Source organism: Lonchura striata, chromosome 4 (genome assembly GCF_046129695.1).
Source record: "Lonchura striata isolate bLonStr1 chromosome 4, bLonStr1.mat, whole genome shotgun sequence".
In the NCBI taxonomy this organism is placed as follows: Eukaryota; Metazoa; Chordata; class Aves; order Passeriformes; family Estrildidae; genus Lonchura; species Lonchura striata.
In genome coordinates this window covers 31004073-31022023 of record NC_134606.1, presented here as the reverse complement: position 1 = coordinate 31022023, position 17951 = coordinate 31004073, and the positions used below count along the sequence as shown (strand labels likewise).

General features: G+C 34.9%; 1 protein-coding gene across 1 annotated transcript in view; it reads right to left on the bottom strand.

The window, feature by feature from the left end:
- Window positions 1-971: 971 nt before the first annotated feature.
- MTNR1A (melatonin receptor 1A) overlaps window positions 972-17951 on the bottom strand; it is a 50109-nt gene continuing 33129 nt past the window's right edge. The window contains exon 2 of the mRNA XM_021538652.3: window positions 972-1933. Coding sequence (XP_021394327.2) covers window positions 1065-1933 — 869 coding nt within the window. The 3' untranslated portion in view covers window positions 972-1064. The remainder of the gene's footprint in view (window positions 1934-17951) is intronic.

The following is a 17951-nucleotide window of genomic DNA, read 5'->3' as shown; positions in this document are numbered from 1 at the left end:
ATTCTCAGGAGGTCAGTTTCAGAAAGATGTTAAATACTCACCCTGGGTAATAATATTATTACCCAGTGTTTCATGGGCTCAAGATTCCACTAACTAGACAAAACTTCCATATTCAACTATCACTCCTATTAGATGCATTAATCTTCTTCTCACAGAGATTTAGAACTTCTGTCTTGTACACAAGTGAGATATAACAGTTCTTCCTCACTTATTTTTCTAGGTGTTTCCTCAGAAACTCCTCTGGGGCACTTCCTGATTTCATGAGTTACAGTCTCTTCAGAAATAATGGTAACTTATATTTCCCTTCCCAACCCTCCTACACCCCTTTTTCATGCTGAAATGGCCTGAGCTGATGAATCATGGCTCTTTTCCTTCCTTGCTGTTTATCGTCCTGCCCTTGGAGCTTTGAAGATAATAATTCAGGCATGTTTCTCCTCCTAAATGCTATTTTAAAATTAAGAAGTCAATTGAGAATGTCATTCCTAGGAGGGATGGTGAGGTTTAATATACAAAAAAATTATATTCATGTCTATGTTAGTAGCAAAGAAATATGGATAGAAGTACTTACCAAAAATCCTAATGAATTTTCAGTTACCTTGATTTTTCACTTCACCTCTCATAATATATTTCATAAAGGCCTGATTTCATTTTTTTAAAAGAAGTTTTCAGAGGTTTTAGAATCAGGACTGTAACATGGACAGAAAAAGCATGTGGAAAGTGGCAGGAATAGTTTTATGACTTGTTTTACTGAACCAGGCAATATGGATACTGCTGATTCAATCTCTTTCTAGGTGCTTATCTCCATCTAAGAAAAAAAAAGGAAGCCATTCATAACTTTTTATTTCCTCAAGGATATCACTATGTCATTATACAAGGGATATACCATTGCATAAGAGGCTCTGTATGTCAAGGCTCTGTAACAAGCTTCCAAACACCATGAGAGGAATTTGATCAAAGTGCTTTCAGTGTAGAAGGTATATTTCACAACAATATTTAACAGGTGGTCTAATAAAATGGACAATTTTGTTGAACGCTGTTGAGTGATAATAGTAAAATTCCCTTTTTCAAACAGAGTCCACCTTCACTTGATTGTTGTTTGTAATCAGTGGAGAAGGTTTGCTTCTCATTCTTTCTCCTGCATCATTAGAACTATCCTGGAAAAAAACTTTTGCTGTACAAAAATTGACAATAATTCTCTTGTATTCTCTTCTGAAGTTCTGGTTCAGGAGTCCATATACTATAGCATTAAGGCAGCTGTTGAAATATGCCATGTAATAGCTGGACACAAACAACCACTCTGGAATCCTAGGGATTACAGTTTTTGGGTTGACAGCCACTGCAATGCCTATAAAGTTCAAAGGAGCCCAGCAGACTGCAAACAGTACAAATACCACAAACATGGTTACAAAGTTTCTGAAGTCGTGTGGTTTCAGCCGAGGGTTGTTATCCGGTTTAACCCTTCGCCTTACCTGGATAACGAGGATCCATATTCGCAAGTAACAGAAAGTAACTACGGCTATGGGAAGCAGGAAGTGGAAAAACACAACTGCTATAGTGTATGCTGAGCTCACAGACTGTGCAAACGTACACGAGTAAATCCTGGGGTCATACTGGAGCGATCCCACAAACAGGTTGGGCACGATAGCAACAAATGTTAGGAGCCATATGAGAACAATATAGCACAATGAATTCCTGTCGCTGTACAGCTTGTCATATTTGAGGCTGTGGCAGATATAGCAGTACCGATTGATAGCGATGCCTGTAATATTGAAGATTGATCCAATGACACTTAGGCCCATCAAGAAGCCACTAATCTGGCAGTGTAGGTATCCCAGTTTCCATCCGTTGTGAAACACAGATGTGAGGACCAGTGGATAAGGGTAGATAGCTACTATCAAGTCGGCAACTGCCAGGCTTACAACAAACACATTTCCTGTAAAATAAATATAAAAAGGCAAGTATTAGTTTTTCTTTTGCTCTTTTCTGTCATTTCTGCTCTAGTTATATTAATGAGCAGTCTCAGTGGAACACTTTAAATGTAATTAGTTTATATTTCCTAGCTCAAAATTCATTGTCATATATCAGAAATAAGAGACTCAATTTTAGTTTTCTTTCAAGAATTGCATCTTTAAGTTAAGCTACCTTTTTAAACTGTCTTTATCTACTATTTTATCTACCATGACCTATTATTTTTATCATGCCATTTATTTGGATTCTTTCAATCACACAGACTTAGAATCCATATCAAATTAAAACATTCATAGCTTTAAGGTTTGTTTTGGTTTTAAATAGTCTCACTTGAAAAATAAGCAAAAAACACTATTTCTAATAAATTTCCAAACTCAAATTTACCTTCTTTATTTAACTTCCTTTCATTGCATTAACTAGCCCTTAACTTGTTCAGTCCTGAAACTAAAATCTTTTCTCCCATTTATATTTCAAGCTTCCATGACTTGTGTATGACTTTTACATTGTTCTCTTTGAAACTGCTTGCAAGTATTCAAATATTCTTAACTTCTAAGAGTCATTTTGAAAACAGACGCAGTTGTTTTTCCTAAAGACATGCTTTTCAGTAAAAAAAAGAGATGCTGGGCAGTGGCCTAGACAGCTCCCAGACAGTACTGATGCTCCATTTTTCTCTGCCTCTAAACTGGAAAATTAGGCAATGGAACATTCTGCTGATTCATTTTTAAACAAAGGGATATTATATTCTTCAAAGACAACAGAATCCATCATGTTTTGAATTCATTTTTTAAGAAGAGATTATATTTTCTGGTTTTAGTTGCTTAAATGATAACCTATCTGAATACCTCCCAACCATTCTAATTTCTAAGAAGAGACTCACAAGAAACATTGATGTCACTTTTATTAATTTTTTTAAGATAACTATTACATGTAAAGCTTTAGTTATTCATGCCCATAAGTACAGAAAGCTCTCAATTTTATCTTTACATGCATGTTTGTAGGTATATAAATGCATATATACATAGACATTTGATATTCTACTTTGTAGTTTTGAGATTATTCATGGAAGATGAAATACGAGCTTCTATTGCAACCTGTAATAAAATATATTATTAGTTTCAGATTATGTACAGTTTCAGTGCTAATCCAAGATGGGCTTGGTGAATTATTCTATGCATTTATTCTCAGCATGCAAAATATAAGCAGATAGTAGCAGGTTAGTAGGAAAGACAAAACTATCTATGGACCAATATGGTGTTTTAGCTGCTAAAATTCTCAAAACTACTTTTTTAACAAATTATTTCAAATGTCTTCAAATGCATAGTCCCTTACCAATCTCAGGCTTTAAATGCCCAGTTAGAAATGTTCAACCTGCAAATACTGTCAGAGAAAAACAGAAATTATCTTTCTCTGGATGCTACCTATGCTGTTGTTTACATTTTGATACATGCACAAAGTACCACATTTGATACTTATACTAATGACACCTGGAACAAATAGCCTCCATTAAAAGACTGCTGCACCAGTTTTTCTTGATTTAGTATCTGGATTTATAAATAACTTTCTTGTGATGGTGTCTGTAGCTGTTTTATCTTTGACTGGGGATTCACTGCCAGACTGAAATATGCTTATCCTGAAGCCTTTGGCAGAATTCCAGACCATTTCAGCATAAACATCACAGCTTCTTCAAGCAGAAGATGACACAGGAAAAAAAGCACTGCTTTCAGAATTTATCTTTGACATAGTGGCAACTGATACAAGAACAAGAGACTGTATGGAACTGAAAGCTCTTAGTTTATCTGATGAATCAAGAAGTGGAAAGTAAATTAAAAGGTAGTGTTGGCAGGTTTTTTTTCCCCTGTCCGGAATATTGCAGGATTGATTAGGTGGTAACATATAAACCCCAGACACTTATTAAAATGTAATAAGAATAGAATAGAATTTTAAAATAGAATTTGAAAATAATTCTATTTATATTTTCTTAGTAACATTCTGCTTAGCTGGAGACTTCCTATTCTAAATTTTTTTCTTTGCCATCCACTAAAACTTCTGCTGCTGCTCACCATTATAATTTGCTAACATTGCAATCATTTACCTACTTTACTCAAATGATAAGGACAAAGTTAAAAGGGATTTTTTCCCTTTAAAAGGTGTTGTATTGAAGGGTGATAGAGGATATACATTTCTCTCTGAATAGTTTTAACTTTGGAAATGCATGAGTTTAAGAAGAGTAGGTACTCTTGTCTCTGAATCAGCCAAATTTCAGGCTTTCATAAACTTATATACCATGGTTGTTCCAGGCTTTTTCAACTGGCTGCTGTAGAATGACAAACTGAAAGTCTTGGAAACACAAGCTGTTTCATGTGAAAATTGCAGGCAAGCAGGAGTATAGGAGGATATCCTAGTAGTCTAGCTTAAAGGAAAAAAAAAAAAAAGGAATTATGAGTTTGGAAATCAAGCCCCAGGCTGCCAGCTCATGATTAGTATGTCAGCTGAATGAGTAAAGTGCTGGGGGTGGAAACTGCTTGGAAACCAGATACCTTTTTGCAGACAGGACTTTTAATTTGTCTTTCAGGAAGGGTTCTTTTAAAACTTGACTTCAGATAAATTTTTGTTATGAGCATGGAAATTGTTTTGCTAAGACAGAAAATTTAAGTAAAAAAAAGATTTGGCGTTAGTATGATTGTTGAATATTTTGGGGTTCATTTTTTCAGACCTTGAAGCTGAATCTGGAGCTGAGCTTTCATATGTTATATAATAAACAACTTAAAAACATGATCCTATCTTTAGGTACCACTATTACTGGAAAATATTGGTAATTGAGGAAATTCTCATATTATAGTAGCATATTGTGAAATTAAACTCTTATGTTTGTAGCATAAGTGGTATTTTAGAGGCGAGTATCATAAAAAAATGTGTATATTAAAGTGTTAATTTTTATCTTCAGTGTTGGGTTTGAATAGAATGCTATAAATGAAACCTGAAGCTCTACAATGAACCCTTCAAAAAGGCCACAAAATCAAAATCTTGAATAACTCTTCCTTGAAGAAAAAGTATTCATTCTCTTTAGAGAATAAGATCACGTAACTGTGAAAAAATGTGATTTGTGTACATAAAGAATATATTATTATGCATTAACATCAGCTGGCTGAACTGAGAAGGCAGAGGTTGAATTTCTTGACTTTGACATAAGCCAAATAAGCTTTAATAAATTTAAGCAAATGTACAGTGGATGTATGTGGGAAGAAAGATAATCTACTGGTAACCAGCTTGAGCAAGTTATGTTTTTCAATGCTGTCTAAAGCAATGTTCCACTAAATATTTTCACCACCCTTATGGAAAAAGAAACCTTTCTGCTCATCAAACACATAGCAACATCAGATCTACCTGCTGAATATAAGGCTGCATTAATGCAACAGAAAACAAGTGTTTTCCTAGACAACTTGACTTTTCTAATAGCACAATACAACATTAACTGAGTGTAAAAATCTCAACCCTGACAGATTATAAGAAAAAATGCTTATGGGATTGCCAAGATATCAAAATGAATATAAGAGCCTCAATAAGAACTACATTATGTAGTTGTATCAGTAGCAACTTGTGTTTGCGGAACATATACAAATTACTGTGAGGGTTGTTATTCCCTAGATTTAGTGCTAAGTATGTCCTGAATGATAATTAGAAAGTCACCAGAAATTTCTAGCAACTGAAATATATGCAAAATATTAATGGAAAAAGATTAAAGTTACATAGACTAGGTGGTGCTGAATGCCTGCCATAGAGTTAGAATGGAGGGCTGAACACTTTGCCAGGTCAAAAATTACTAATTCTTCTGGCAATTTTAGGAGAACTGAGGGTGATGTGGTCTACAAAGCCCTTTCCTCAAGTGTTAGGACTGTGAAGTACTCTTACTCTTCTAAAATATTTAGCCTGGGGAAAATAATCTACTGTAAAAAAGGGAAACAGCTTATGTATGGAAAAAACCCCAGTCTTTTAAAGCATTAGTGGTATTCCAGCTACGATATTTGGTACTCAGAAAATCTGAGTGAATTTTAGAAAAGAGCTCATATTCTGGCAACATCAGTATGGCTATTTTTTCTTCTTTTTTTCACAAGTTATTTCTATACCTTTTAATATTGGTTGCCAAGTCATTATTCTATTTACCTTTTTCAAAGTTTTTCCTAGATACAACAAGTTTTTCCTTCTTACAACAAATACTTTCCACAAGCCATCATGTTTTCATCTTGCAGTTGCATTTTGAAACACATACCATCACATTTCCATTTCTGCTTCAGGTTGGAACAATTTTAGGTGAGGGTTTTTTATCTTTATGCCAACTGGAGTTGCTTTATCTTTTAGGTAAGACTAAACAATATGTGCAGCTGTCATTGAAGTAACATAAAAGGATTTTGTTTCAGTGGCCACTGTCTCAGACAGTCTAATGTTTACTTGCTAAGTATATCTTTAAGGAAAGAGGACAGTGTAATTGGTCCAACACCGTTAATTTTCAGAAGATGAAACTTCGTTTCTAATGATCAGATTTATGTAATTCTTATTTACTGTCTTTTCACCACTTGTAAGATATTGCCAGATACATAAACAGTCATTTCCAATTGTTTCATAACTACCTTTTTTTAACAGGATGCTTTCCTATAAATTTTGATCATGTTTTGTAGACATTAAATATTATTTAAATATCATACAAGTATCATATCATACAAGTTTGTTATGTACACATTTTTTACACATCTAATGGCACAAAAAATTTATTTACATTTTTAAGCACTGGTTTCTGATAATTCTAATACTTTACAAATTTTCTTCAAGGATAGCTTATTTTTTGGCATTATAAAATCTTTCTGATTAATCTAGCCCTTGTTCAGGATGTTAATTTGGGAGTTTATGCTCCTAGCTGAAAACAAGACTATGATAGATGCTCACCAGTGAATGCCTGCAGCATCAGAAACTTTAAATGTGATACCTCATAATGGTGCAGCATCAGAGAGATGAACTTCTTCCTTAGAAAGGCATTTTGTCAGGCCTGTGCTTATTTAAGGATATTTCCATACACAAAATGGTGTCCCAATGACAAATATTAAAGCTAGATTTGTTTCATATTCCATGACCATTTTTGCCCTGAATGTTATTCCATTACCACCAATATTTCACTTATAAAATATCTTAAACAACTACAAAATCAAGGAGTGAAATCAGTTTTTGTGAGTACCTAATACAAATATAATAAAATTTTCTGTACGTGTATCCAGAAACAGATCTGAGCTCTACTCAGTGTTCCTTCTACCTGTGAGATTAACCAGTCAGAAAGTTTCAAGAAAAAAGATCAGTTCATAATCTTTCTAGCATTAAATTAATACTGGATAGTTGTTGTACCTGGCAGCACAGTTTGGGTTTTCACAGAGATAATGCACAACAAAAATTGGTAAATTAAAATAGTTGTAAGTGGGGACAATGACCATGGTTTCTTAGAAAAAATCCCAAAGTCAAGTAAGGTTACCTAGACAAGTAAGAGTGCAGTCCTAGCTTCACTGAAGAAAGATTTGAAATGTCTAAGAAACCAACAGTCCTTGCAGCTCAGCATCAAAATGGCACAAAACAGCGAGCAAAAATGTAGGAATAAATATTACATAAGCTCTAGTTACTCCTGGGAGCTTCATTCACTTTACAGATCATAATATCAACTCCCCTAGATCTGAAAAGCCTATTTTTAAACTAAAGGCACTATTTATAAAACTGTCCTGAATCAAGAAGTCCATGTGCACATTAAATTTGAATAGTGTGATGGGCCTGTGGGGTTTTCTTCTGATTAGCAAGTTAACCCTGATGCTGCAGGTGATGATGCAGGGAAATGTGAAATATTTAAAGCCCATAGTCAACCTTGTAGCTTTAAGAATATGTAAGAAAACCCCTCTCTTTCCTTTTAAGCTGAGAAAAGACCTTGTATTACTTTGTCATTTTTATCAAGCCTTATTCCAATGTACAATTCTGTCATATCATAGAAGGGACTTTCAGACCTTCTATCATCTCATAGGGATGCTAATGAAACTAAGAGGGCAATTAAAGACATTGCCACTGCATATACAGGTAATGATGATAGGCAGGTAACTTGTTAGCACTGAGGAGAATATTAAATATTTGAGGTTTAAACTAATTTGCAATCTTACTAAAGTAGAAATACTTAGTGTCAGGTAAGTTCAGATGCTGAAATGACCTAAATAATCTCAACATTTAACTCCAGTTAATAGATATTCAGGGTTCTGAGTCTTACAGGGTCTGGACAGCTGGAGAACTACCTAAGAGTACATTAGAGAAATATTGAAGAATAGATTTGTTAAAGAGATATCAGAATAATCTATATTGTAATATTTTGTTTCACTGTGCTGAAAGTTGAAGAAAAATTTACATAATCAGTACAGCATAAATGAAAGATTACTGATGTATTCAGAAAAGAAAAAGCTATACTGTATTTAGATTAATTATCACACAGAATCTTCCAGTGAAGCTGCAGCAACAATTAAATTTGAAATGCCTATGCCATCTTCTGGCCAAGAAAATCAGACGCATGGAAGTTCAATTGGCAGAAAATGGCAGTGACAAATTATGTAGTATTCAGACCAAAGGAATGGTTGTGTATCAGGTCCAAGTTTACTGTAGCCAAAGAGTATGCAGATGAGATTAAGTGTTTTTACTGATATGCCAAACAGCATACAATTTTCTGTGGTTTTATCACCTACCATCTTTGTCTGTAATCCCATGGTACACATGTGAGTGAGAAAGCTCCTGCTCTCCTTCTCACAGTCTAAAAATATCTGTTGCTGCTATTTTTAGTGGTTCAGTTATGAGAGGAAAGTGATGTGAGTTTACTCTCAGGCACAGAAGGGAATCGAATCCATATGCTGGATGAGTCCTACAGACTTGGGGATGTTCCTTGCCTGTGGCAGTTTTGTATGACATGCCAGGGCTGCTTTGAAATTATCCCTTATATTGGACCTCTCACATGAGAGGCATGTACAGATTTAGGCAGATTTAGGAGGTGCAGGGATATTGAATACCTCGGTACTGATAAGCTTGAGGTATTTCTGGGTATGTCAAGAAGAGCAGCACTATCTACTGGATTAATTTACCTGACACGAAATATAAAGCACTGAGGAAAGCTGCACTAAAGAAAAGGCCTGGACAACCATTGCCTACTTAGGCACCTAACACAGGACTAAACAGGAGTTAACATTGACTGAAAATCTCTTGGGAAACTGAACTTAAAAAAAAATCTAAAAGTGGTCAGATTTTGGGTCTTGTGGTCAGTGACATGAAATATTTTGCTTTGAGATTCTACATAGTGGGTCCATATCCAAGATATTTTGCTTTAGAAACAGCATCAAATTAAATAAGACTTCTATTCTTTTACAGAAACTTCTAAAATTTTATCACAGCTATCTATTTACCTGGGTAACAAGATAGTATTAAACTGGCATGGTCATAGGGTTTTATACTTTTAAAACATAGAAATATAAGATAAAAGTGACTCTTTTCACCCAGCCAAGAGTGAACTAAGACCTAACATAAAAGATCAAGTAGGCTTGTAATGACACTGATGTGAATCAACAAATCCTGCCGTCTTATAGGTGAAAGTTGGAAACCGGGGCAGGCTGGCTGAATACTGCTATTCAACCAGGGCATACTGGTGACTGTCTCAAGTTCTGTGACCTTGGTTTTGGCTCTGGTATCTACCTGGACTGTTCTTTCCACAGTTCACTGGGTGGGTATCTTTTCAAGGTCAGAATACATATCCCCTTTGAACATCAGCTTCTTCTATCTGGATGACAATATTTCAGACATCAAATAGATTTGCCTGAATAACTTATCCGCTTTTACAGAAGGGAATTATATTACCACTTCTGGCTTGATCTTTTCTATCTCTAATTTCTATGATTTATTTGGGAGGAAAAAAAATCCTGTGGACAGCCTGTTCTCCAACAAGGTATTGCCTAGATGTTACAGAACACTGAGGTTCAGCAAGCTGTATGAAACCAATTAGAATAACAATCCTGCTGATGTCAGAGGATCACGCAACTGAAGTGCATCACAGCAGAGTCAATGTGAGAGTACTTTTCTTCCCTTCAACTGTATTTGCACTAAGGACTGGAAATATGTGGAAAGACAAAAATTATACTATTCACAGTAATATCAGAGCTCAGATAAATAAAACTAATAATACAGTTCGAACATAGGATAGGGCAGAGATTGATGCTTATGAAATATAATTATGTTTTGTGTCTATTTAAAATCTCACAGATCTGTCAAGACTAAATAATGTGAAGATGCAGTCTATTGCCTTCCAAATCCTAATATGTATTTTGAGAAAACAAGTGGGAGAAAACAGGATAGTGAAGTTGCAACCACAAAACTGACAGGAGAGCCTGACAGGAAAGGCTTCTCTACTGCATAAAACATTGCAAACACAAAATCACTTTCCTGAATTTCTTTGAAAGTCACATTTTTATGTAACAGGGTTTTGTGGTTGAATTTGTCCAGAATTTTTCATGGGATGAAAAAGAAATTTAAAAATTCTCAAGAAGATAAAATAATCCATTTTCTTTCTGTTATGATTAATTACTGTATAGCTGGTCATTCAGCCAATGTAGACAGCAGACAGCAAAGCTATTAAAATGAGTTCATAAAATAGTCTTCCCAGTTCTTTCTCTTAAAATCAACAGTGGTAAGACACCTGCCAAGAAAGTCAGAAATAGCATTATAGAAAAAACCCCACTTATAGAGTTACACACATACGTTTACTCTTCCCTCCTCTATCCATTCTCTATTTCTCTAGTCTTCCTTTTACTCCTTTTAATATTTATTCCATCACTGTGTTTTTTCTCACTGCCTTACACCCCAAAATATTTTATTTCTGGCAGAAGCCTTTCTCCCCCATATTTTTCCCTTTTCTCTCCTCTTTGTTGTCCCAAGTTTCTTAGAAAAGAAGGGTTTGTTTATGAAAGTAACTGATGGTACCAAGAATTCTTGCTGTCCTATGCCATCAGAAATACATCACCACTGAAAACTGAAAAATAGGCAAATAAGTGTAACTTCCATATGCATGGCAGCAAGGTGAAGAATCTTAATATCCATCTTCTCTACTGTTTGCCTATTCCTCTTCATGATGGACAATCAAATCAAGGAAACAGGGTATGGGAAAACAGCTCTGGATTAAAAGGAAGTGAAGACCCCAAGATGTGCAGTTCCTTTCTTCTGTAAAAAAGATTTTAAAATTTTGTGAAATTTGCTCCAACTATTGGACCAAAATATACTCTCCAGCCCAACACTAGACACCTATACTACACTCCTTTTTCTGTTGCTTGTATATGTCCACAGACTGCCAGGAGAAACCTTTACTTAACACATTCTTTTCTAATTTGATGGGAACCCACACCTGCATCAGGATTCTGTACCATCTACAGTGGAGTAAAAATGGGGCAAGAAATATAAATTAGATCTTAAACTGGTTACACTGAGTTTCAGGCAAATTCAAAATATGACAAAACAACAAAGCAGATAACATTCTTAGAGCAGATATTCTGGATTGTTGCAGCAAGCAATTAAATTATAGCCCTTATAATTTAAATGTGTCAAAATCTTAGAGGTAAGGTACATTTTTGCCCCTTGTATTATAAAAAAAATGGATTTAGATATATGGTGGGTTTATAAGAAATTTATTAATTAAGGAATAATTAAAGAAGAATAAATATAAGAAATATAAGAATATAATATAGGAATATAGGAATATAGGAATATAGGAATATAATATAAGAAATATATATGAAATTAAGGAAGAAGGTAGTTTATTCATTATTGCCGTCATTCATTAATCATAATATTTTAGCTCCTGCACAGCTCCTGCTTCCTGACTCAGAAGTAATGTTTGTTTGCTTATATTACATGTGCATTTTAAAATATGTTGCTGATGAAATGTACAGTTGAAATTTTGTATTGGAGGAGAAAGAATGAAGGTGTTGCACTACCTTAAGTAAAATCTGTATTTTAATTTGTATCAAAAAATTTGCAGGAAACATACACTTTATCTGCACCTAAACCCCCTTGTTTTTGTTCTTTTTTTTTTTTTTAACTCAAGATCTAACTTCTAGTCCTCTCATAGAACTAAAATAGATGAGAACCAATAAAATTCTGAGTTTTTTAATGTTATCCGCATTGCTAGTAGCAACAGTCTATAAAGAATTTAAGATAAAGTTTAACATTTGTGACATTTGAAAGACCATAAATTATTTTCATTTATTCCAAGGCTCCCTGGGATTTTTATCTTTGTACAATTTAGTTTCTTCATTACAAAAGCAACTGTCAAAATAGACAAAACAACAGGAACAATGTGACTATAGATTTTACAGAACTTTAAAAATAGTCTTAAGTAATTTTTCCTGTAATTCTTCAGACAAATAAAGATATGAATTTTTTTCAGTATTTTTTCTGAATGGTCTAAATTAGACACTCTCACTTCACTGCAGGCAAAAAGACTAAGCTCTCCTAAATTCATGCCAATACCTTTACAGTATATTTGAGAAGTACTGATGCTCATGTGCATCAATTAATTATTCTGCAACTGGATGCACTATTATACTTGAAGGTAATTAACATACCTCCACTTAAATTTCAACTGAATAATCTATTTTTTACTATTGGTCTGAATGATGGAATGATGAATCTTTCACAGAAGTTGGCTCTGGGTTGACTAGATCTCTGGAAGTCATAATAAGGAGATCTAATTTGTTGCTTGTTTCTTTGGGGTTATTTTTATTTTTCCCTGTATGATGAGAGTTCATACAGAATAGAATAAAATTTTCAAGCAGTAATAATTTTAGAGAAAACTTGTTAGACAAATAGTGATGCTATTATTATAGCATTATTATAATATGCTATTATTACTATCTAACAATAGTTAGTATGATTACCCTTTGACATCATAGAATATTTCAGGTACTTCCACACCATGAAAGTGAGGTCAACTTGAAGGATTCTTCTTCTCTTTAGTAACTACTGATATTGAAGTAAAACATTTTTCAATATCCTCTTGATTATTTAATTAGAAAACACATGACTTTTACATTTAATGCTTATTAGAATAAAATGGGGTTTGGATTTGTGCTTTTTATCTTAACAGTATTAAATGAAGTTCTTTATTGAGAGCTCCATTACATAGAGATATCTAATTCAGCATACAGATGAATTTGCCAAACCACTGAATCCTTAGAAGTAGGCATAAGAAAAGAAAAAAAAAAAAAAAAAAAAAGGATAAAACAATGATTCAGCTAACTCTACTGACAAGTTGAAGTAGTGTAAGTGACCAAATAAGTGGGCCATTGCATTATTGAATTGTTATTTTTCTCCATTTTGTTTTAGTTATTTGCCTTTTCTCTGGGTTTTACTTTCATGAAGAGTGGTGTAGAATTTCTCAGAAAGAATTTATATTTTTGTTGCTTAAGACCAAACTGCTTGTTTATTAGTGAATGCAGTCAAAAAACTAAGAGTCTATGGCACTAGCTAATATGCAAGAAATATATAAATGGTTTTGACTTTCAGTACCTACATATGTCTTCAGAACTTATCACTCAATGTTCTTACTTAACAAGATGCACAAGACTGTCCAGCACAATAATACTGAACTGCTGAAATCTACACTTGCTGTCAAAAGTATTGGATTTTGTATTATAGTAATTTCAGTGTGGGTGCATTTAAAAGCTGTGTTATGATACCTGAATTATTTGTACCCATTGATTTTTGTTATGACTCAGAAATATCCTAACTGAGCACTTTGAGAAACCAAACACAATTTGTAAAATTAAGTTCAATACCTTCAGTGTAAAAATGTGAGCCCGTTCACTACGTGACAATAAAATAAATCTGGAAAACTATACCACAATTATAATCTTACAGTGTTATGTATGTAATAGTTGTGGAGCTCCTTTCCTTTTATAATGCCTATTTTTTTCTCTTACACTTCTTTCAATCTTTGTTTAAATGCTATCAAGAATCTTACAGAAAAAAAAAGCTTTTAAGCAAGCTGAAAAGCTATATATAGACAGCTAAAGATAGTATCCTTTTAAATATTCAGTAAAAACGTTTCCAGTTCTCCCTCTGAACCTTACTGCTCAGTTCTTCATCTTTTTTTAGGCACAAGCTTTCTGTGTGCCAACATAATTCATTATTTAACAAAATTTAGCAAACCAGAAGTCAACACTACTACTTATGAAACTAAAAATAAGAAACCCAAAGAAATGTGGGATAACAGCCTCAATGAATATTAATAAAAAGTATGTCTATGTTGAAAGGATGCCAAAAGAGTAGAAGTTCTGTGCATTAGTGTATGTCAAAGATGCCATGTACTTATATTGTGTTACAAAACCTGACTCGAAGTTTATTGTGAAGAAGAATGGGTGGCAAGGAAGCCTTAACTTCAAACAGCACTGAACAGTAGGTTCACATTTCTTTACTTTGTTCTATTGGGGAATAACCACCTCATTTTTAAAACAATATTTTTGTAAAATCTACAGGTGACTGAATGCTTAAAAAAAGGTGGGGGGAAAAAAGCATCTTTCATACCTCATCTAAAACTACGTATATTTTCTTATTTTAGTTTCAGAAAGATCGATATTTAGCTTTGCAGGTGAAAAGATTTCTTCAAAAATTTTAAAAGACAGCTTGAGCTCCTTAGAGAAACACTTTAGCCTTTTCCATGAATGAGTACAAAAATGTCTGCTTTAGCACATTAATGTATTTTTAAACTAACAGCAGAAGAGCTTCCCCTAAAGATCTGAATAATAGCTTTAATTTGTGTTGTGTAAAACTGGTCAGTTCATGAATCAGAATTTAATTATTTTGGTAAAAGGTAAAAAAATCTCCTTGTAAATCTTTCATTGAAATTGTTTGTGCCAATTGAAACCATTGATAGGCTATAGTAGAACTTCTCGGCATTATGGTCACTTCCTGATAGACTTGAATTCAAATTTTAGGAAAGGCCAAGTGAATTTTCTGTTTATAAATTCCAGTATCTGGAATAGGACTGTTTCAGTTCTTTACAGTATTTTTAGATATATTTTAACAAGCTTGCTTTCTGTAAGTTTGGTGTGGAAGGCTATTGCTATGGTCAAAGCTTTAAAACAGATCAATCAGCCTTCTTACAGTGAGCTCAGTGAAGAAAACAATGTGAGACAGAGAACAATAAAAACAAGCCAGTTCCACCCTGCATTTTTTGTATTTCTATGGCACCTTCTTTCTTCCAGAATTGATTTCTGTCAGTTCCATACTTTGATGGTCTCCTGTGGGCTTCTTCTCATTTCTTAGGCCTGATGTGTTTTCTGTTCTTCTCAGCCATCCCAATTCCTGCTGTAGCTGCAAGTTCTCTTCTTGATGCCTTCCTGTTTGCTGGTCCTTGCTTTTATTGACTCTGCTCAGCTGCTTCTGAGGGAGAGTAATTTCCCCTTTATTCTGGGAGATAAACCTCACCCATATATGCCTTTACCAACAACATGTGGCAAGCAGAGTGAGGAAAAAGGTAACAAATACCCTTACTCAGACTTAAGGGAGAGAAAAACAGTAGTTAAACTTTTCATTCTAAAGGCAGTCCCTGAAAATGTCTTTTGCAAGTCTGCAAGGAATTAAAAATCTATGCCAAATTGCTCAGTCAAACAAATGAGTAAATACATCCAGCTTTATTCTTCCAGCATAAGAAAGTACTTAGTTATACGAGATTTTCTAGGACAGATATAAAAGTGAGAAGATGTAAAAGGCAGGGCCAGTATTAAAGGAACAAAGCAAAGTATTGTTTAGCTTATCCATCAATGATTTGGATGAAGAGGCAGATGCCTCCTCAGCAAGCTCAGTGAACACAAAGCTGGGAGGAGTGGCAGACAACCCAGAGTGCTGTGCAGCCCTTCAGAAGGACCATGACAGCCTTGAGAGACAGACAGAGAAATTGATGCACTTTTGATAGGATGATGGGGAGAGACTTGCTCCACTTCCCTTCTGCCCCAGGGAACTGAATTTTGGAAAGTCTCTCCACAGATGAAGCATGAGAGCAGCCAGGTTCACTGTGAAATGTATCCTCTCATGCTTGAATTCTACAGTATCTCAACAGTAAAATTGTTGTTGAACAAATGTTCATGCAATTAATTAGTATTGCAATTGTGATTTTTACCATAAACTGCAGAAGTATAACTTCAATGCCTTTTAATAAGAACAACAAAATAAATTTTTTTTGCAATTAATATCCTGTGTATTCTAGCCTATTTTCACTCACCCAGATCACAGAATCATCAAGGCTGGAAGAAACCTCCAAATTCAACTAGTCCAATCATCAACCCAGCACCACCATAACAACCCCTAAACTGTATCCCCAAGTGTCACACCCAGATGTCTTTGAATATTTCCAGAGATGGTGAACCCACTAACTCCCTGGGCAACTTATTCCTTGCATTTTTTCCCTAATATGTAATCTGAACCTCCCCTCCACAGCTAAAGGCCAGTTGCTCTTATCCTCTCCCTTGAGACATGGAAGAAGAAATCCACCTTCACTTCACTACAATCTCTCAGGTGCTTGCAGAGAGCAGCGAAGTTGTCCCTGAGCCTCCTTTTCTCCAGACTAAACAATCCCAGTTCCTTCAGCCTCTCCTGTAGGACTTGTACCCCAGCCCTTCTCCAGCTCTGTTGCCTTTCCCTGGACTGGCTCCAGCCCCTCCCCATGTTTCTTGCAGTGTGTGGCCCAAAACCAAAGACAGGGTTCAAGCAGCAGCCTCGCCGGTGCTGAGTACAGGGGGACAATCCCTCTCCTAGTCCTGCTGGCCACGCTGTCACTGACACAGGCCAGGATCCCGTGGCCATGGCCACCTGGGCACACAGCTGGCTCCTGCTCAGCCAGCTCACATCCCGCACCCACTGGTGGGGCACCTCCATGCCTGGGTCACTTACCAGCTGTGCCAGGCCATTCTGTACTCTCCAGGACCCTTCTAGATAGCCTCTTCTCTGCTGTGCTGTATTTCCAGTGGACATCTAGCAAGTTGAAGTCCCCCAAAAAAGCAAATATAGGCTCTACAAGGCTAGAAACAGTCTTAGCTATATGGCGGGGAAAAAAGTAAGGACTGCCATGGGTTTGTGTCTCTACAAATAGGGAAGATTATTTGAAATCACTGTTGCCCCTAGTTCATAATAAAAATTTAGATGTTGATGTAAATTTGATTACAGTCCATTCAAGATTTAAGGTTTAAAAATCATGCTGTACATGGCTTCAAATTACAAATCAACCTCACATCTATTTCAGTTAATTGCACAAATATAGAGTACTTGGACTAGGGTTTATAGTATTAAATGACTGCATTAGTATTTTATAATTTATAAGCACATTGTTCATACATAAAATTATTCACTGAGAACACATTATTATATAGTGACCTTTTAGTGCTTCCTACAGAACCTTGTTCACTGAGATTATTGAACTTCAAAGAAATGAGAAGAAATCTGAATCCCCAAGAGAGCCAATAAGAGAAATCTAGCAGAATTATCAAACCACCATGAATACATTGTGTATTGTATATTACTCACACTTACTATTATTGGACACAATCAAACTCTGCAAAGAACACGTGGAAATTTCCAGTAGCAGCTATTACTGCATTTTAGTATTTTAGCCATTTCATTCTCCCCCACCAAAAAAAAAAAAAAAAACAAAAACTAAAAACCTATAGTGATATCAAAGCAATGTTTTTCTTGAAGAAAATTCCTAGAAGCAATAAAAATATTTTTTAAAAAATCAAATCCCGAAGAAGTAGCATCATTATAAAAAAAAAAAAGAGTGAAAAAGTGTAATGGGGGCTTAGTAGATTGGGTTCTTATTTTCACATAGTATCTTTTTAGATTTCTATTTACTAATTCATCATGATTCAGTATCCAAAATTAAAATATCAGGCATA